Source organism: Embiotoca jacksoni, unplaced genomic scaffold (genome assembly GCF_022577435.1).
Source record: "Embiotoca jacksoni isolate LCO1_2020_lvr unplaced genomic scaffold, fEmbJac1.0.p SCAF_4, whole genome shotgun sequence".
In the NCBI taxonomy this organism is placed as follows: domain Eukaryota; kingdom Metazoa; phylum Chordata; class Actinopteri; family Embiotocidae; genus Embiotoca; species Embiotoca jacksoni.
The window spans coordinates 19,381,866-19,403,071 of record NW_027185392.1 but is presented as its reverse complement, the minus strand read 5'-3'; the positions used below and the strand labels follow the sequence as shown (position 1 = coordinate 19,403,071).

The 21,206-nt window shown below is 40.8% G+C and overlaps 2 protein-coding genes across 2 annotated transcripts in view; one reads left to right on the top strand and one right to left on the bottom strand.

Moving 5' to 3' along the window:
* The window catches only part of ncf4 (neutrophil cytosolic factor 4), a 36,451-nt gene extending 20,664 nt beyond the window's left edge, over positions 1–15,787 (bottom strand). Inside the window, exons 1-6 of the mRNA XM_069166906.1 lie at positions 15,672–15,787; positions 14,981–15,065; positions 14,738–14,897; positions 5,602–5,672; positions 4,755–4,882; positions 783–834 (exon numbers count right to left, since the gene is read on the bottom strand). Of these exons, the coding sequence (XP_069023007.1) occupies positions 783–834; positions 4,755–4,882; positions 5,602–5,672; positions 14,738–14,897; positions 14,981–15,065; positions 15,672–15,694 (519 nt within the window). The 5' untranslated portion in view covers positions 15,695–15,787. The remainder of the gene's footprint in view (positions 1–782; positions 835–4,754; positions 4,883–5,601; positions 5,673–14,737; positions 14,898–14,980; positions 15,066–15,671) is intronic.
* pvalb7 (parvalbumin 7) overlaps positions 1–21,206 on the top strand; it is a 41,017-nt gene that overhangs the window by 9,060 nt on the left and 10,751 nt on the right. The gene's annotated exons all lie outside the window — the stretch shown is intronic.

The following is a 21,206-nucleotide window of genomic DNA, read 5'->3' as shown; positions in this document are numbered from 1 at the left end:
CAGCTTCACGGTAAAACGGCTGCAGAGTATAAACACTGTGTCTCTTTCTCTTCTTCTCTTACAGCATCGGGGAGGAGGGCGTGAATAGAATAAAAATGAGAGGATGTGAAAGAGAAGAGGAGGCGGCAGAGAGGGATGAGAGATAGTTGCAACCTTGGAAAGAGACAGAGGGAGGGGAGGGGGAGAGGACAAAACTTAAAAGATGTGTAAGGGGAGGGGTAAGGAAGGAAGGAGAGGGGAGGGGAGGGGGGGGAGGGAGGCTAATAAGAAAAGAGAGATGGATACAGAAATTAAAAAAGGAAGTGAAGCGAGGCAGAAACTATTGATGGGGTCAAAAGAGGCACAGGACAGAGGGAGGAGAAAATGACGAGTGAAACCAACAATAATGATTTGTCACATCCATCAACATGCTTGTGTACGTTTTCTCTTGTTAGTGTGTATGCATTTATGCACATAGTTTGTGAGTCTCGCAAAGTAATGCAGTTTAGCAGGCAGGACTCTATAAAGTTGTGTGTGTGTGCGTGTGCGTGTGCACGTGTGTGTGTGTGTGTGTGTGTGTGTGTGTGTGTGTGTGTGTGTGTGTGTGTGTGTGTGTGTGTGTGTGTGTGCGTGCGTCATGAGATGCAGTCAAGGCAAGGCTCCTAACAGGATCATATGGTATATCTCGGGGTGATGAAGTGCACTCTGCGTGGTTGTTTGACTAAAAGGTTGTTACTCTGTGGGTGGCCGTGGCGATTGTTACCAAAGCAACAACAACCAAAATGAAAGTACACATGCAGTACCTCAGCCCTGGGGGAGGAGAAGAGGTCCATCTTTGGTGGTTTGACTGTCTTCCTAGAACACATACAGAGGCAGAAACATGTCATAAAAGTGAACATTGTTTGACGGTGTGATCAATAACAAGATGTATCATCCCTGTCAGAACTAATCGGTGTATTTTTGGTCATGCTGGCAGCGCAGCTCTAAAAGCAGCAATGTTGGTCTGTCATTGATCCACTTTGGTCAAGACTGAAATATCTCATCAGCTTCTAGATTAATTGTTGTGACATTTTTTTAGACATTTCTGGTTCCCAGAGGATAGACCTCTGACTTCGTCCAGAGCTATCATGCGTTTAGAGTGAACATGGGTCTGGTCATCTTCCATAGAGAATCGTTTGCAGTCGTTCCTACTGGGCGTAGACCTCGGGTTAATTTGAACCAATCAGCATTCGTCGAAACCGGCCACCAAAGTGTTTTTTCCTGAGCACAGCATATTTTTAATCTTGTTTTAATGAACATCAGCAGCTTGACAAGGTGCTGAGCATTTATTCAGATTGTTTGGCGATTTTTTTTTTTCTGGTAACATTTATTTTCAGAAAAACGTTAACGCTGCGCTCATCGCTGTCTCCAGCTGTCCAATCACAGTGAAGGAGGTTCTGGACAAACGGCCAACCACCATCGCTGATTGGTCCGCCCTTCAGAGTGACTGTGCAAACGGCAATACGAGTCAAGATACCAGACTCTATTTACAGCAAAGAAAACTGAAGCTGTGAGCCAGGCTAGGATTAACACACATGTTGGCACAGACATTAAGGATTACAATTGTGAGCTTTCTGGATTTCCCCTCTGTCCAAGAGGAAATCAGTCATATCAATGAATCTATACATAAAAACACTGCAGGCTTTTTCCTGCTGAGCCGACATGAAAACTGCTTTCATCCAGTAAACTCCGACTGACAGTCAGCCGGGTGAAGACAGTTTGTCCAGCTGCTTTGCTTTCAGCTCCACTGTGCTGCTGACTGACAGCTAGCCCTGATGATGGTTACGCTCAATGAATGCTTCAGCACCTTTCTCTTTAATGCGGAGTCCCAATTAGTTTTGTTTAAAAGCCCCAAAGAAAAACCAAAATGCACCACCTTCACACCTTATGAAAATAAGTGCAGATTGTTCTGAGAAAACACATTCAACAAATGTTATTTTTCTTTTGCAACAACAAAGAACGTATGACAAACACTTACTTCAGGTAAAGATTTTACTAAAGCTTAACCATATGCAAGTAAATAACTATGGGAAATTAAAATGAAACTCTTAATAGCAAGAAAGTCGAGCTAATAGTTTAATAGTGCAAGAAAATGCTTACCGAGATACAATAAAGCTCCTTCTAATCTTATTTACTGTAGTTTAGAGAAACTTTGCGACAACTGGTCTCAGAGACAACGACAGGATCAAATATGAGGCAATATTCAAGAGAGTAAATGTTTACTCACATATTTCCAACACCTAAACTGATCATAGTCCATGCAAATAAAGGCAGGTTAGATGCAAGAGCAGAAGAAGTAATGAGAATTTCACCTTTGCATAATTTCCTGTTGAGACAATCAGTTCTTTACCACATCTGCTGCTGGTGTAAGGAGACTATGGGGAAATGGGCCAATCAGAAGCTAGAATAGTCGTTATGAATGAGGAAGTAAAAAAGGGTAAAAAAAAAATAAATCCCTTTGGTCTTTTCTCAATGCCAAATTTATGTAAACTCGCCTCCGTCACATCCTGCCTACTTAACTCCATTAAATGTATGATGTGAGGCATTCAGGCAGCACCTATGTGCCAACCGCGATGTCATAACTCAGGAAAGCCTCGTCATGATTCAACATCAAATATTGAAGACTTGTTGCACAGCAGTATCACCCGTCACTGAGCTAAAAGGTGACTGTTCTGTATTTTAGGTCCTTGATTTACGATTGACAATGACAACTGTACAAGTTTATGTCGTTATACATCGTGGAAAAGTTGTTCTGATAAAAGGCCCATGGTGCTTTGGGGTATTTCAGGGACACCACTGAAGTTGTGTTAACTCTCGCTGACTGTATTAAGGTGCATCATTCAAGCACAGTGACTCGTTCCTCAGCTGTTCGGCTACCAGCTGACGAGCAGACGTCCCATTATATTCATGCAATTTTACACGGCGTCCGTTACAACCCGCCACCTCAAACTGATCATGTCTTCATACCGACAGTTTTCTGCAGCACCATTAAGATATAATATTCATGTATGTTCTTTTGGGGAGGACTTTGTTCTTAGAGCAGACTCCATGTTACTGATGGGATTCTTTGAAAGCTCCCTCACAGTGCTGAGACTTTTCTGCTATAACTAGCTGTAAAACCAGTTGCTACAAATGGTCAATTGACTGACTTGTGTTTCTGAGTAATAGCACATGAGATATATGAACGCACTGGATCAATGCGACAGTCGCCTCTGTCTGGCAGGTTCGACGCTCCTTGTCTCAGAGTCAGAGGAGCATTTTGTCACTTTCAGAAACCCTCATAAATATGATGAATTTTGAACAGTGTCTGATAAAAAAAATGTTTGCCGTCCGTGAAGATGATGCAGGGCATCCTCACAAAAGCTACATAGGACTAAAGCTTGGTCATGTGAGGAAACAGCAAGTTGATTGTGCCTGTGATTTAAGATTACTCCCAATAACTACTTGATCAGGTGTTCGCTTTAACAGCTAATGTGCCCCTCAATACCCAAGTTTCCTGTCACTCATCCACTCTTCAGCTTTGTGATTTTAGACTTGTGTGTGGGCTAAATGTCTAATAATTTAGTGTTCTGAAGGAAATAAATGCTTGCGTAAGTAAAAACAGACGCTGTGTACATGTGTTCAGCTGACAGTGAACTCCTACATGCACACAACCTTTTCTTCTCGCTGTGAACAATTAGTGTGTCCGAACCATGTTTCAGTCAAAGATAACCGCCACTTCAATTAAGCACTAGCTCAGTTCTAACAGTAATTTTTGCTTGTGTTAAATGTGTTACACATTATTCAAACATGCACTACCTGACCCATACTGTACCATAACTTCACTGGCAACATTGAAAATGATAAGTACCAAATAGTCCTTCTTGTTCAATTCAAATGATTTCTTGTGTAACTAATTTGAAGTCTGAATGACCTTCAGTATTCAATATACAGAGCTGATAACAGTCACCCAGTTAAAAAGCTTTATCTTCCACAAGGACTTAAATGAGCCAAGGCTGAGTGTCATTAGACGTTTAGAGATGACAGCAGAGAAATATAATGTAGAATACAATAGATAAGCTGTATCATAAAATTAATACAGGTTGTACTTGCTTCTATGACTCTTAACTGGGAGACACTGACGTGCTTTTACCTTTATGTTGGAGCAACCACTTTATATATTCGTGATAATCTGCACCCCTGGGTTCATGCATTTTGAGGAAAATTCATTATTTCCCATCATTTCCTTCTTCTGAGGGATAAACCATGTTGTTGGAGCCACGTCTTCCTCCTACCAACCCTCCTCATTCACACAAAACCAGCCTCCTATCTGCTACAAATACTTTAATTCTAAAACCATGATATCAGATAAGGACACCTGCTCCTAAAAGACCCAACGGTACTGTTAATTTTAAAAGATAAATGAGGCAGTTTTCCTTCTTCTTCTGATATTTCAAAGAGTAAAATCAAAGTTTAAGCATGCAGGGGTTTTTTATTTTAATTAAAAAAACAAAACATATTTAAATTTATTTGTGGCACAAAGAAGCACTCAAGTCCAACAATTAACCTGCATTATCCTTATTTACAGGTGCTTCAGCTTTAAACCTGATTCACTAATGCTGCCACCTCTGTACCCTCCGGTTACTTCTTAATAGTGACATCTGACCTGGTGCTGAAGGAGTTGAACTGCCTGTCGAGCTTAAAATTATTCAGACTCCGTTTTTGGGCTTGTTACCAGGGCATGCTGTGGGGCTTACACTTTGCGGGTGGGTGGGCGGAGACGCCTGAGGGCGCGGGGTTGGTGCTGACTGTCCTGGTCCATCTGGTAGAAAAACATCCTGGGAGCCTCGTCAAGCAGCAGCCATGTTGGCAGACCCAGCAACTTCTGAAATGAGAGAGAGAGAGAGAGAGAGAGTGTGAGGGTGAATGAGGTAAGGATGGAGAGAAACAGAATGGGATGAAAGAGAAAGATGCTGCGTTGGAAGTGGAAGACGGGGAAGAAAGGTGGAGACGAAGGAGTGAGGTGGAGAGAAGGGAAGACAGGGTGGATGACTTTGACAAGAGGGGTGTAAAGAGAGTGGGAGTTTGATGGAAGAGGAGAGGGAGAAGTAGAGTGGTGGGAGAGTCGAGCTAAAGGGGTGGAAGGAGTGGATAAAAAGAGAGGAGATAAAGCGAGAAACACTACAAGTGTAAGGCGAGCGAAGGCGAGAGAGTGTGGCAAAGCGAGCCATGTAGGTTGCGGGAAAAAAAGGAGCAAAGCAGAAAAGAGAAGTGAGTGAGTGGGTGAAAGAGAACCTGATCATGTTTTTAGCGATGGAGCAACAGTGAAACATGTCAAAAGTCCCACAACTACAGTCAGTCAGACGTGATGTGGGCACAGGGCAGAGCAAAGAGAAGAGAGCAGCAACGCCTACATGTTGAGCTCCATCTGCAAACTACTGCTGAAATATCCGAGTCAGTGCTTATCCACCTACAGCATCGCTCAGCCCACTAAGTTGTAGGCTACTGCACTGCACGCTGCAGAAGATGGCAAGCATGCCAAGAATTATTTTCCTCTTTACAAAAGAAAAGGAGTGCGTTGTGCGTGAAATGAAACATGATTACCTTCATGTACGTGTTGAGTTCAGGGATTCTGCTCTCTGCAATCTCTTTCTTGTTTCCAATGTAGACTTTCCCTGAATAGAAGCACATTTAAACAATGAAAAAGGTGTAGAAAGTGGTCACTGAGCAAGCAAAGAGGGGACAGATGCATAAACAATGGATATACATGAAAAACAAGCATACTGTATGTGATTTAACACAGTATACAAACAGTATACACTGGTATTTAAAAGGGAGTGTAAGCAGGTGTTGTATATAGCAAGTTTGATGATAATGTGTGATGGTTCCTCCTGTGTTATTTGAATTTCACTCATGTTTTGAGGTCCACACACCAAGGAATTGGAAATGATCATGGTCAAATGTGCATCATGACTGTTATTTTGAAGACTCCGATTCATTTTTTTTTAACCACTTCTGTTTTCCCTGTTTCATATTTTGCTGATTTGATGCCCTTTTCATTTTAGCATTAACTGTGAGAAACACGCATTGATGCAGCGGCTTGCTCACAGGCTCCCAGTGAAAATGATAGATGAGTAGCCAGTACAATGTTCACCATGCTCTCCATATTGGTTTAACATGTGAGCATGCTAACACTGTAAACTATGGCAAAAAGAAATCCAGCATTTTAAGTTAATTTCTTTCTATTTGCAGCCAGCAGACATTTCTGTGGTCATCTGTCTTAGTGACACAGCAATCCCTGGAGCACGACTATAAACAGAACTATGTGTACGCACAGATTCATAAATGTGAACAAGATGTAGTATAATTCTGCATTAATCTTTGAGGAAACCTTTAGTCTTGGATCTGCACAGATATTTATGGAACTGCCACGTCTGGTGTCACGTCTTAATTCTACAATAACACAAATGCAGTATTGTAACAGCATTTACGTATATATATATATATTGGTACACATTTATCTTGTTCCAAACAAGGCAAAAACTCATAGAAAACACTTTCTTCTAAAGACTATAGACATATTACCCTTCATCCCTAATATCACACAAGTCCAGTCAAAAATGAGGAGGCACAGCGCAGACTCCTAACTCCTTAAATCAGACTCCACAATTCATCCAAAGCCATCTAACACTGCTGTTAAAATTTAGCACTGTCCTAATGACCCTCAGCCTCAATACTGAGCCCTCGATCCTCTCCGTCTCTATCATCTCAGTCACTCTGGAGGACGACAACTCACTCAATCACTCGCAGACACAAATTCACTCATTTACTCACTTCCTGCTCAATTACTCACTCCACTCACTCGCTCACCTCTCTTCATCTCCTGCAGACTTATTGAGTTGAGAATTGAGAATGATATTTTGACCTTGGATATATTGTAAGATCCATTATGCGTGAATCAAAAATGATCATGTAAGAGACAATAAGAAAAATAGCACATATTCTATGAGTGAGTTGATGACAAAGAAAAATAAACAAGCACTGACATTATGATATTTTCCTTTGTTTACTTGTCATTAACTACAATAGATTAATTTGATCGGCTAGACTAATATTCTTTTCAATATATATATTCTGCTCATACACATCATCCTTACCCATCCTCCCCTGTCTCCCTCCACTCTCCCCCCCTGTCTGTCTTTTTCCCTTTCCATCCTGATGAGATCTGGCACTGCAATTAAACCCATCAGATCTAATATTATCCAGCAGACTCCTCAGTGGCAGTTGCTAAATCAGAGTTTGTAGAAAAGTAGAACTTTCCCAATATAGCAAGCCACAATGACAGATACAGCCTGAAGCTCTATAAAGAATGTTAGGTTACACATTTCACAAGAAAAGCTTTGATTCTTGGGTTAGAGTCTAAATTGTGTTGCTGTCAAAGAATAAATTATAGTGACCTAAATGAAAAAGTTGAACCTGTAAATTGTGGTTAGTTATGTTTTTAAAGGTTACAGAATACACTATATGACAGACTGCACATGTAACAGTGTTGATTAAAAAGAGAAAGAGGAGAGAAACACATGAAAACTGTTGCATTAGTGATCTGTTGGAAGAAGTGGTTCTCTGTGATGTCACAACAAATAAGGTTGTGTTTAGCTGGTTTTGCCATTCAAACCCTTTTGTATGACTGCTGGCATACATCCACCGTGGCAGAACCTACTCTGCCAGGAGGTGGTAGGTTTATAAGCATTTATAGCTTCATCCCGTGTCTGTCACACAACACAGGTACAAAAGAAGGAAATCAGACAGCAGCAGCCTTGTTTAATTTGCTTTGAAAAGCTCTTCAGCCATTTGACAACACCTCTGGAATCCACTGGTTTCGAATGTGTTGTTAATGAAGACTCCTCTTTCCCATGTATAAATATTCCACAAATCAAAAAGATGTAGTCGGGCCATAATGTCAGAGTGTAAACAAGGGATTGCTGGTGTCATGGGAAAAACAAGCCACTGCTTCTTTTTTTAGCCACACTAGCAGTTGTAGGGAGAGCAATGTCTGCAATACAGCATCTCAATGACTTTAAAGGATTGCCATGAAATTCTGTACATACATGCACATCCTATGAGTTGTGGTGATCCTTGACCTCTAGAGCTATCAGCAGGTCAAAATGTACACTGATTCAGAGAAGTATTTTTACATTTCTAGGATGGATTGGTGGATAGTTTGGTACAAACATTGATGACATCATACCCAGTTTGTACTTTCAGTTTTGCGCTAATTAGCTAATATTTATATATTTCCACACAACACTAAAACGATGAACATGATTACACCTGCTTACCATGAGCATTTTTTGCATTGTCAGTTTGAGCATGTTAGTATGCTAACGATAGCACTTAGCTTCAAGCACAGCTAGGCCTACATACAGCCCATGGAGCCGTAGTCTCAGGATTTAGGTGTGTGCTGAATTTCTACAGATTTGGGTCATAAAGTCTCACTTTCAATGGTAAGAAAACAAAATGTATCATGTTTAAGAAACAATGAGCTTTGCATAAATTACAGTACTTTTATAATGTAAATTGAAAAAGCAATGAACTCATCGCACCTATAATGACTTTAGGTAGCAGTTGTGATGATGCAGTCACCATTCTTGCAATCAGATGACAGTGCTTCTACTGCAGAGATTCTGTAGGCCCTATAACATACACTAAATGTGACACTGAGCACAAAATCAAATGTCACATTTAATCTGTTAAACAATTATAACAAGAGAATAGCTAAACTACAGCCTTTTACTCAGAAAAACTGTATAGGACTTATGTGTGATTACAGTGGAGCACTATTTGATTCTCCATCTATATGTAATCTACACACAGAGAGACACCTCACCCTGTCCTCATCTCTCCTAAATCAATGGTCCAAACTACCCATTTAAAGCCTTCAGGTTTTTATTGGTGCAGATGTTGGTTTCCAGCCTCCAATTATCAATACAGACACTGACGGCGCCTCCCAGGCAGACAGATTTATGGGAAAACAATGAGCTGAATGAAACGAGAGCCACCAAGCAGATGAGGACAAGAGGACAAACACAATCACACAGCAGCACAGCCAGTGACTGAGGTCAGAATATGTGTGGTCAAGTGAACATTTTGTTTCTCAAATCTCAAAGTTCATTATACTTTATCCAAGTTTCAAAGATTAGATTATTTTCTGTAGGCTGAGAAGAGAATAATACATACTAATAAACTAAATGGAAATATGTAGGAGTAGTAGCATGCATATTTTTTTTCATCAGTGCTATGAATAAAGACCTTCATAACAACAACACAACAACTGTATTTGGAAATTAGTTGAGTTTGTGAGTGGAGATGCAGGCCTCGGTCTGCTCGGCCCGACTTGGAGCTTTAACAAGAAGTCTTCAGTATTTGTCTCATTATTGCACTCACTGACTTTCCCTAATTTAAAGTTTCTGTTTGATTGTGGCTGATTCAGGCATTTCTTCCAAGAGCTTAATCTTCTTTAACAGAATCTAATTTGTATTGGCCAGTGACTTCTCTACCCTGGACCTTAGATTGTTAAATGTCGAGACATGCTCTGTTGATTGTACGACTTCTCTCGTTTTTTGCCTCTTTCTTATTTCTTCTTATAAAACTCAGCTCCTTGTCATCTTATAAATGTATACTACAATGCTGTTCCCAGTGGCTTTTGCAGCCAACAATAAGTGATACAATACCCCCAGTGGGTGTCATGGTATATAAATAGCTTACAGTGCTGGATTTTCTACAAACAATAAATATACTTTAGAAAAAACAAGGAGTCAAAACGTTATACTGTTTAATTGCCTTATCCTTAAAACTTCATTAGCAAAGGAGCATGGCCCTGAGTTGAATCTGATGTCAAAAGTTATGACCGTGAACAGCAGGCGGACAGCAGCAGGCTCTGCAGTATGTTGAACAGCTGCTCTCATGTTGGAAACACTGCAAATTTCCTGTACAATTGTTCACTTTCTATAAAACGGTTACACTAGAGTGGGCTGGAGAGGCTATACGAGGGTCGATCAAAAAGTTCAGAGACTGCTCTAGTTGCGTGTGAAGTACCAGCATGATGTGAGAGGGAACTATAACCTTTAGGTATCTCAAGTTTTGGCACTTGATCATCAACTAAGTCACACACATGTATGTGAGCGCTGGTATGGGTACACATCGTTTTTTTTTCCATTAACATGACCAGAGGGCGCACAACAATTTGTTTTGGTCAAACTCAGGAAATCTGCAATGGAGACCTTTGAAATGCTTTAGAAATCCTACAATGAAGCAATGAACTTGGAGAGGTGTTTTGGGAGACATTTGTGTTTCAAGAGGGGCAGAACGTCACTGTTGAACACCAAACAAGGCACCTTAGGTCAGGAACGCAACCAAATGAGTTTTATTTGACCTTCGTGGGGTTGTGCACTGTTAATTTCTCCCACACGGTCATACTGTTGCCACTGAGTTCCACTGTAAATTTCTGAGATCTCCGAGCGTAAATATTCGGCCAAATGACCTGAACTGTGGCAGAATGACACTTTGGCTCTCCATTATGAAACTGCACTTGCTCAACACCTGTTGAAAGCAAGTGAGGTTCTTGCACCCCCGCTACTTACCGGATTTGGCACCATGCTTCTTCACAAATTTTACACACACTTTGATGTGCGTGCTCCGCTTTACTTAAGGTTGTGCGGTGAAATCATCGTGGAATCAAAACCACGTGGAATCAAAACGTGGAATACTTCCTCACAAAGGTCATAGCTTCTGCGTGACCTTTGTGAGGAAGTATTCCACGTTTTGTCACTTGACCAACATCAGCGCCACAGTTACACACAGTTTTGTTAGGGCTAGTGCGTGTTCACGATGATTTCGCCGCACAACCTTAAGTAAAGTGGAGCACACACATCAAAGTGTGTGTAAAATTTGCTCACAAAGGTCACGCACTAGCCCTAACAAAAATGTGTGTAACTGTGGCGCTGATGTTGGTCAAGTGACGAAACATGGAATACTTCCTCACAAAGGTCATAGCTTCTCCCTGCTCCGTCCACAGCATGGTGCTCAGTAATGTTCACGTGCAATAGGAGCAGTCTTTTAACTTTTTGATCGACCCTTGTAAAATGCAGTCAGCTTTAAAGCAATGACTTTCATAATAAAAAAAAAACGATCTAAAATGGTTTCCTACAATGAAAATGTGTATGATGAAGTTGTCCACACCTATTTCAGGGTATATACTGACTGAAAGGTAAAACAAGCTGTCTGAGGTGCAGCAACCAGCAGCTTGCCATGAGAAGTCAGCAGCTGAACCCAGTGTGCTCATTGACAGAAACATGTAGTGCCAAGAAGCTGACCTACCAAGCAGATGGATAGTCACCATGTTGCCATTCACATTTATAAAAAAGCAAATTCAGATTATTATTATCATCTGTGTTCAGGTAATGATGATAATGATGGAGAAAAAAAGAAGGATTATGATAGAAGTTTGAAAAGATTTCAACGGGAACAGAAGGATGTTGTTGATCATAGACACCAAACATACAACTCATAAACTGTCATTGCGACCAAGGTGAATTGTTTAAGTAAAGGCTTGGAGAATAGTCAGCCAAGATAAGTTGCATCTGTTCATCAGTGATTCTGAAGAACCTGGTATCAACTTTTCAGCCCAGTAAAGCGCGTTGTACACTTGTTAGTCCATTAGAGGATACCATCAGTGTCACACTTCCACAGTTTGAAAAGCACATGCACGATTAACCAGGAATGAAGGAGATCATGTGATGAAGAACAAAAGTGCTGATGTCTGGGAGTATATTAGGGGGTGGTTGGATGGATCAAACCCAGGTCTTCCACCCAGGAGTCCAGGTTTAGTCTGTGAGAAAGTGACGTGGATTTCTTTGAGGAAATCATTTTCTAACTCTAACCAAGTATTGTTGGTGTCAAACCCTAACCACGTGGTTTTTAACACTAAGGCAAGGCAACTGGTGACACTGACACAGTATGGTGTAGTGGACTGATGGGTGTATCGCACGCTTTGATGTGATACTGGGTTGAAATTTTCAGCTACCTCGTGCTGAAACCAGCCAACTACGATGCTAAGGTGGGTAAGTATCTTTCTGCCTCAGTTTAGATGTGTTTTTAGATGTGTAAAAAAAAAGCGGGCACGATGGAGAGCTTAAATCTCCGATTTGGTCACTGGTTACTCTGGAAAAAGGAGTTCGGGTTCTCATCTCCTTCTGTTGCCATCTGTACCCAGCCAGGATCAGCCCTTGCAAATGAAAAGATAGATGAATCTCCCATCTCTCCCTTAAAGCCTTCCACTTCAATATGGCACTTTTACTTCCACTAAGTCTCTGTATTTTCCCTGTGGCACTCATCTGTCCTTCAATCCATCTGCTCCTTCCTGACTATTCTGAATGTCAGTCACTGTGGATTATACTTACTTATTACAGTCTTCAGATATTAAGCTTTACACTGACCTTGTAGCTTATACTATTCAGTGGCACTATGATGCCTGGTGTAAGTTTGTAAGGCAGAATTTTTGACATTTAGCCAGAAAACATGACACTCGGTAACAGTTGTGTCAAAAGATACAGGTGCTGTTCTTAAAAACATTATGAGAAGAGAAATAAGGGTCATTGGGTTCAGCAGAATACAAGTTTTAGTCAGTCTGAATTCAGCTGAATGAGAGTAGATGCCACTGTTCAGCTGTCAGATATGTCAAAGGAGAACCAGGCTTATAATTTAGCATTTTCATGCTAAAGCTTCATATTATTATGCAGGAACGGATGTTATCAGAACAGCCTTGTGGCTTAAATAGAATTGGATGTGCATAGAAGAGAGTTCACACCCAACTTGGGCTAAATCGTAATCAAATCTGTGAGGGCCACAACAGTAATTATTCTTTGCAATATCCATTCCAGCTAATGTGTTTTAAAAAATCCAATCATGCCTCAGTCCACTCCGAATACTTTGAGACAAAAGCAAATCCTTGTCCAACACAGGAGATGTTGATGCTTTTGAAACCATCTTCCAATGGGTTTCAGCTCTTGCAGCCAATGGGGAGGAAAACTCAACCAGCTGTCACAATAAACTCAGTCTGCTGCTCTCAATATGCATGAAGCAGAGCAGGACGGGTATGCATTTGAAGGTGAAGGTTACAGGGTGGCGAGAGGGAGGATGCAGTAACGTACAGAGTTCTCACTGTATTCAGTCAGCAGCAGAGCCCCGACACAGCAAACTAGTAATTACAGTAGACCTGGCAATTGTACTCTCTTTTCCCGAAACAAAAAAACATACCAACATTATTAGAATAAATGCTGTCATTATAGTGAAGCATCCAAAGTATGATTGTTGTTGTTGGACGTGTGGCACATGTAGAACTACAATTTTGACAACCAACAGGGGACATTTGAAAAAAAAAAACTGTAGGTCGGGTATAATTTCCTGATCAATACTTCTTTTGATGCCAGTTTTACAAAATCTATTTCAAGCAAAATAAATTACACGTAGCTACAAGTAACATATGTCCCCTCACACGCTATCAGTAGATGCTAGCTTGCCGGCTGCAAACAGAGAAGTTCACTGTGCTGAGTGGAAAAATTGATTTCTTTTTACTTATGTTAGCATTACTACAATCGCCATGTCAACAGGCAGCGATGAGATTGTTTTTTTTATCAGGCATGGTCTTTCTAGAAAAATAAACAATTTAGCATTTGCTGTTCATTTTTTGCTGCCTAATTTTCCTGGGTGTTACTTCTCTGACCTTTGACCTTACCACTGGTAATTGCTCACTTTACTGTTGCAGCTCTTGTCCTCAATTTGAAATGCACCAAATAAAAAAATCATTCAGAACACAGTGATCAAGACAAGATAAATGATTCCCACTAAACAGAAATCATTGTGCCATTTGTGTCTTTGGTTGACAAGTTATAAAACAAATAGACATATTCTTAATGATTGCTAATAACATCCTTATTTACCACAACATGTGATGTAGCTTTAACACAAACACTCCTTGTTTTATGATAATATTCTGCACTTTTGGGATGTGTGCTGAACCCAATACACAATATAATTGACCTTAAAAAATTGGATTAACTCACTTCTATGAATCATCCAAACAACCGCAGGGTTATGTGACACTCTTCTGACCAAAACATGCTGCGTTTGAGGGGGCGTGCCGCAGGTATCAATGTGAAGGAAAAGAGGTTAAATAAGAACAGGAAGTCCAGCAGGATCGATACATCCATGAGTTTTATCTACATACCCAAACACCGCGCAGCAGAACAATACTGCACCGTCGACATTTCAAAGTGATCTGGCAGGAATGTGCATTTGCAGGTAATTAACTCAGTTTATTAACAGATGGCACCGCAGGAGCTGAGCCGTATTGAAGGAATACAAACCACCATATTCAAATGTACTTCTCTTCTAGGTTAGCTTTTTGTGTTTATTGTGATCACACAATATTCATGTTGCCAGGAAAAGCAACTCAACCAAATTGGAAATCAGAGGCTGTGACTGTTTGCATAGTTCGGGTCAGAGATTTCCTCCCGCCTGTCAGGCGTGAAAAGATTCACATTAGAAATTAAAGATTGGAATGAATTGTGTGTTGAGCTGTAGGCCTCTGGCAAATTCAGATCTTATCAGTCAGAAATCGGACACCGCCGTGAATTTGGTGTCTGCATACCGCTGCAGATGTCAGTGCTGTGAACACACTCACCTGGAAGAGAAGGGAGGACGCAGGTGTTGGGACCTGGTTTCTCTTGGTCTCCAGGAGAGTATTTAGCCTCGAGGGTCTGATGGAGGTTGGAAAATTGTCGGTACCTCCTGTAGATGAGGTACTTACTGTGTCCTTTAGTCTTCACCTCAATCACAAACTTCTGGGAGAGAAAACAGATGCAGATTGAAGTTTAGTGTATGAAAGGCTCAGTTAAAAGTTTGAGGTCGTTTTTATTATACTTACAAAGTAGTCAATGAAGCCTTTGTTTTCCTCGATGTCAGCGATGGTGGCGCTGACAGGAATGTTGTCTGGAAGCTGCTCAAAGTCACTAAGTAACAGAGAGAGATTGCAGGTCTGATATTTTATAAACAGAAACTTCCTGTACTAAAAAAAAAGAAAAGGCTACCGTCAAAATTATGTAACAACGTGATAACAGTGAGAAATGTCTGACTTCCACCTGAGGCTGCTACACCTGCACGTTTAGGCTTTTTTTTTTTTTTTTTTTTTTTTTTTTTTTTACTCATTCTTGAGTGTGCAAGATGTCAAATAAAAGGCTGTTAATGCTGCGTGATTTGCGTCGATGACAGCAAAAACAAACCTAAAATATCCTAAACTTCATTATGTAACAAAACCTCAGCGCCTATGCAAAAGAAAAAAAAAAGTCCGCGTCTGGTTTCATTACCGTGTTATGACTCCACAGTAAAGCCACAGAAAAGGTGAACCTTGATGTAACTTGATGTAACATTTATATTTATATTTATATTTATATGGTGATATGAAACAGTATATGTAAAATAAATCTAAAACATCAGTGCAGGGATATTTTATTAGCCGTAATAAACACGCTGCGGATAATACAACTCCAGATTGACGCACGGTTATTGATACAAACTTGGAGAAGAGGGTTTTTACCGATATCCTGTCAAACACTCACCTTTCGTCTCGTATGTGCTGCATGATGTTGCGCACAGAGGACAGCTGCAGACAGGCGGAGAAACTTTGAACTTTTGAGCTGAGGAAAGCACCTCTCGCAGACTTGTTGGTGAGGACTTGACGTACAAACACACCCACACACACACACACACACACACACACACACCGCGCGTTAAACCGACTGACTGCGTCTGAAAATGCCTGAGAGCGCAACAGTGCAGAAACGGCCAACAGGAAGCGAAAGTTCCCTAAAAGAGATCAGAGGCTCGCTCATTTGGCTCAGTGAGGCAAGAGCGGGGAGGTCTTACTAAACCAGATCTCTAATAATCAGGTGATGACTGAATCTGTGCAATAGCTTTAATGATGTGTTTTTGCCCTGCAAATAGCTAGTTCATCCAAACCTATCCCCAGAAAAATGCCCATCAAAAGCGCAGCTTGGGTTTATTTGCTGATGGCCTACAATATGGAGCAACTGGACTTTTGTCTTTGATTCTCAAAACACTGAAAAATGGCATTTGTTTTACTGTAGGGAGCCACTCACTTTTCATAAACTAGTTTTAAAAGCAGATTTAAAAAATAGAAACCTCTAGTTCACATTAAATCTCAACACCTCCGAAGCACTTCACAAGGTTTTGACCTTTCACTGATCATTTTTCAAACATTTCTCCAAGTTCACTGAGTATGTGCACACCAGCGCTGCCACATCCACCCTCCCAAACTTATAACAAATAACTCCCACATTCGACTTGACTGTGAACAGGTTAGATGGCTGTTGATCGAGGCAGCCTCTTCCAGCCTCCTGCATTTCACAATGTAGGACTGTTAAATTACATCACAAACAAAGGGCACAGCCGTGCTGCAGTGCTGAAAGCAGTGATTACTCATGCAACATCAAGTAAACACCATACTGCAGCGCTCCTTGTGACCTTTACTAAAAGGACGTATTATGATGCTTCTCTTTTCAAGAAACACAAATCAAACCTTTTCTGGTGAAACCTTTTAAACAGCACAGCTCTCCTTTGTCAGTGCTTCAGATGAATGAGACACCTGAACAGAGACATAGTAAATCACGTTCATTATCACCAGCTGACGAAGTACATCAGCTCTTCGACTTTGTCCACCTTCCACAGGTTCCACAGGCTGTTGCAGCGTACATCTCGGTTGTAACTTTGTAAAACCAAAGCGGCACCATTGGAATACAAACACTGAACTGTGCTGTGGAGTTTCTGCTGTGTTCACTTTTGGTGAGAAGTGCTGCTAACGACAGAAACCTGGAACAATCAAGGTGTTGACTTTTTATCGATTTCTTACCTTTGATGCAGCCACCTTCACCTTACTAAAGACAAAACACAACAGAAGTGATTGATCAATTATCACTGAATTATTGATATGTTCATGAACAAACATGCTAGCTGCCATGTGACCACAGTCTTTATTTCATCTTTATTTAAAGGGTATAGTATGTTTCTGTCACCACTCAGTCATGGACATGTCTCTCTTCAGTGGTACACTGGATGACATGTTCACCTTTGCGACAATGTTCACATTAAAGTGGATTTATAGTTAAGTTGTAGTAAGTTTTTGCCAGATTCTGTGTGAGGTTGTTGTTGTTGATGCTCTTTGTCCAAAGCAAACTCCCTCAGTGGCAATAAAGGTTCCATTCATTCATCCATCTTAACACTTGAACATGAGAGCTACTTTAGTAACTCTGATTCACACTTGTCTGGAGGAATGTGGAGTGAGCCATCACTCACCATCAACAATGGATGTCTCTCCTCTGTTCACTGAACAGAAACTGCAGAACCTTAAATATCTTCAATTCTTTGCCGTCCTTCTTCTGTTCTTCAAACTTGAGGATGTTCTTCTCTCTGCGCGGCGAGGTCATGTGAGCGCAGGCTGGAGGAGTCCGCGTATGACACCTGAAGCCCATAGGATAAATGAGAGAGCAGAATGCAGAGCTGATCATTGAGAAGGACACTTATACTCACTCCTTTCCTCTCCATGAAGCTCATAAACATGAGGTACATTACAGGCAACAGCAACAATGGACAAATGGTAATAATGGTGTCAATTAAGCATTAGAAGTTATTGTTATGCACTCAGATGCAGCATAATAAGCTGAAAACAGCACTGATATATAATTGCCCTATAAAGCTGTTTTTAATTTGATGTATTTCCACATGCAACACAGAGTAACAATAATATTCATTTGGATTGTTTCAGGCAACATAACGATTGTTAGTCCAACATTATTCTACTTTTAGCTATGAGGAAACTATCTGGCTTTTTAGCAGCTAAAATGCTCCACCGTGTTCACCATCAATTCACAAGCGTTACCTCTCTGGTGTTTTGTGCTGCAGGTATCAGAAGTTTTTTGCTGAAAACAGCTGTTGATTCTACACGTGGTTGTAAGACTGAATCAGTGCAGAAGTGCAAAGTGGCCTATCGTTTTCTGTGGTGTCTTCACTAAGAGTGGCACCTGTTCATGTAAAAATAGTGATCAGAGGAGCATTGAATAAAAGTGACCATTTATAAAACTCTTAAACACTTGAAATCAGGAAATCATTATTCAGATGACAACATTTTAAAATGATTCCACCTTAAGTGTGCGACTCCAGAGAGTCTATCTGGCCTTGTTTGTCCAACTGAATTCATCATGGCTACTTTAAGCCTCAGACTTTAGATCATGATTTAAGGTGCCACATTACTGAGCTTTAGGCACGTAAAGTGTATTAATTCATCAAAAATGCATCCCAGAATAAGTTAGTGATAATAATAACAATTGCTGTTCTCAAGGTTTTCAAAGCTCATGGTCACTGTCCTTTAAGCCGCGTCCTGTCTGCTGCCGAGCTTTTTCCTGGAGCGTGTGCTGACATTATTTCTTTTCTCTCACTTCTCATTTTATCTGAAGCATAAATTACGCATTTTCCAAATCACTAACATTACTGCACGCATACCCTGACACAAACACATCAGTGTTGACCTCGCACACTTCTTCTGCTGTTGACGCAGAATGTATCTGACTGGAAATAACTGTGGATTCAAATCTGGGGACACAGTTTCAATTTTACATCTCGGGTGCTTACAACTTCTAACACTAGATGTCAGTGAAGTTGTTGGTGTGTTGGGGTTGAGTGTGTGAGAGAAGGAGAAAGAACAACCTTGATTTATGGTATAATATAACATAGGTGCTCGAGACAACATGAAAGTTGCTGATTGTGTTTCTCTATTTCAATATTTTTTCTGTATGTGATGTAAGTTCTGCCTCAGAATTTCGACATGTTGCCAACAAGGAGGGATTTTTATTTATGTTAACATATCACACAATATCAAGGCGCAGCAAATCACACTTCCAGCTTCCACACTGAACAGAGGTTTGTTTTGTAATGACAACAGAAGAATCCCATCAGTGAAAAGCACAGACTGACGAAGCTTAAAGGGAAAAAGAAAACAGGAGTAAGATGCTTCAGTAAATCGGCTGTGTTGAAGGTGTTACATGACTTTCTGTTTTCAATGAGATAAGTGTGTCCACACATGTTTGCACACAGCGACATGTCGGGTTACACTCAAATCATCAGTGTGTGAACAACAAAAACGTTCAGCTTCAAGAAAAGAGAGAGAGAATGTAAAAGTGTGTATGAGGAGGAACTGTGAATATTTGCTTAAGTGAAAGTGGTGTGTGTGTGTGTGTGTGTGTGTGTGTGTGTGTGTGTGTGTGTGTGTGTGTGTGTGTGTGTGTGTGCGTGTGTGTGTGTGTGCGTGTGTGTGAGAAAAAGACAAACAAAGAACAAAGAACTGTGTGCAAGTGCAGCACATATTGACTTCATATCTATTTTCACACAGGCTGAGATGGATCCTGTGAAACGCTGCTCATGTAACAGACCATCGCCAGCCATGAATTGCAGAAACATTTTTTCAAGGGTGTATTTATCTTCAAGGTCGGGCCAGCTGCTGGATTTTGTGTTGCCTGTGTGAGTGTGTGTGTGCGTGGAAGAGAACGTGTGGATTGTGTGTATACGTGTGAAAGGAGCTGTGTGTGTGTGTGTGTGTGTGTGTGTGTGTGTGTGTGTGTGTGTGTGTGTGTGTGTGTGTGTGTGTGTGTGTGTGTGTGTGCGTGTGTGTGTGTGTGTATTATAATTTGGAAACAGAAGTACACTGTCAAAAGTATACTGATGAAATATAATAAGCCATTAATCTGACAGGTACCGACACCAGCAGGTCCCAAACACACACACACACACACACACACACACACACACACACACACACACACACACACACACACACACACACACACACAAACACACGGAAACAGAAGAAGTGAGACTGATAGAGTCTCAACAAACACACGGTTCGTTTACCATGTTGACAGCCTGTTACCATGGCGACATCAAGAGGGAAGTAGAAAGAGGAAGGGCTGAAGCAGAGCAGTAATCTGAGCACTGAGCCTTTGTGTTGTGTAATGCTTTAAGTTGAACGCGATAGGAAAACATCAAATCAACATCTGAAATTCACTGCTTGAAAAACACAACACCCACCACGCGAAGATGACTGCAATGAATCCAGTGTCAAACACAGGATAGAGGCTCAGCATGGTTAGCAAAGCATCCACACTGTTACACACAACACTCATACGGTATATTGTGTAGATAATGAACAACAGATTACAGTTTTACCCCCAGAATGAAAAAAAAAAAAATAGTACATTATGTGACCTGCAGGAGTCACCAGGTCAAAAGACATCAAAAAGGGTTTTAGAAGGTAAACCTACATGGTGCGGTGGAAATATAGCCACTGATATGTTGTTGAAACATTTAACCCAAATGTCTTGCAAACCATTCAAACAAATATAAATTCAAATTCTTCGATCCGGAAAGGAAAGTTCTTCTTACTGGGGACATAAAAGGACAACAAGGTACTCTTGCCTGGTTGATTTGAGCGTTATATACAGTATATATTTATTGTTTGCACAGACAATGACATCCGGTCACATCTGATGAGATTTTAACCATGAATATTCTCTGTTTTCAGTAATACTTGTTTTAATCACATGTAAGTAAGCAATGATTCAATCAATCGACTGATTGAAAGAGCAGAATCACTGAGCAACATGGTCCCCATATACTTTACAATTATAAATAAACTAAGACCAGAACATACGATAGGCGAAATAAAGTCATAAAGGTTAGTGAGACAATCACATTGAAACATCAATCTTCTTCTGAATATAGATATATTTCTAGTTACCCACTGTCCCTAAACATAGCACATATGAAACCATCAGCATGATGAGAATTTGCCAGATAACATGGAGAATTTGGTATCTCATTATTTAACAGGTTCGCTGCGTAACAGGCTAAACGCCCCACAACTTGGTGCATTCCTTTAAAAACTCACCATCTCCCACACACTCCCACACACACCAGCCGTAACGTTAGGACTAAATATAAGACTCGAATCGGTGCACGTGGTGCATATTTGGAAAAATGTGGGGCTTCCTTCTCCCACTCTGTGCAGCATTTTGGCCTGAGCTGAA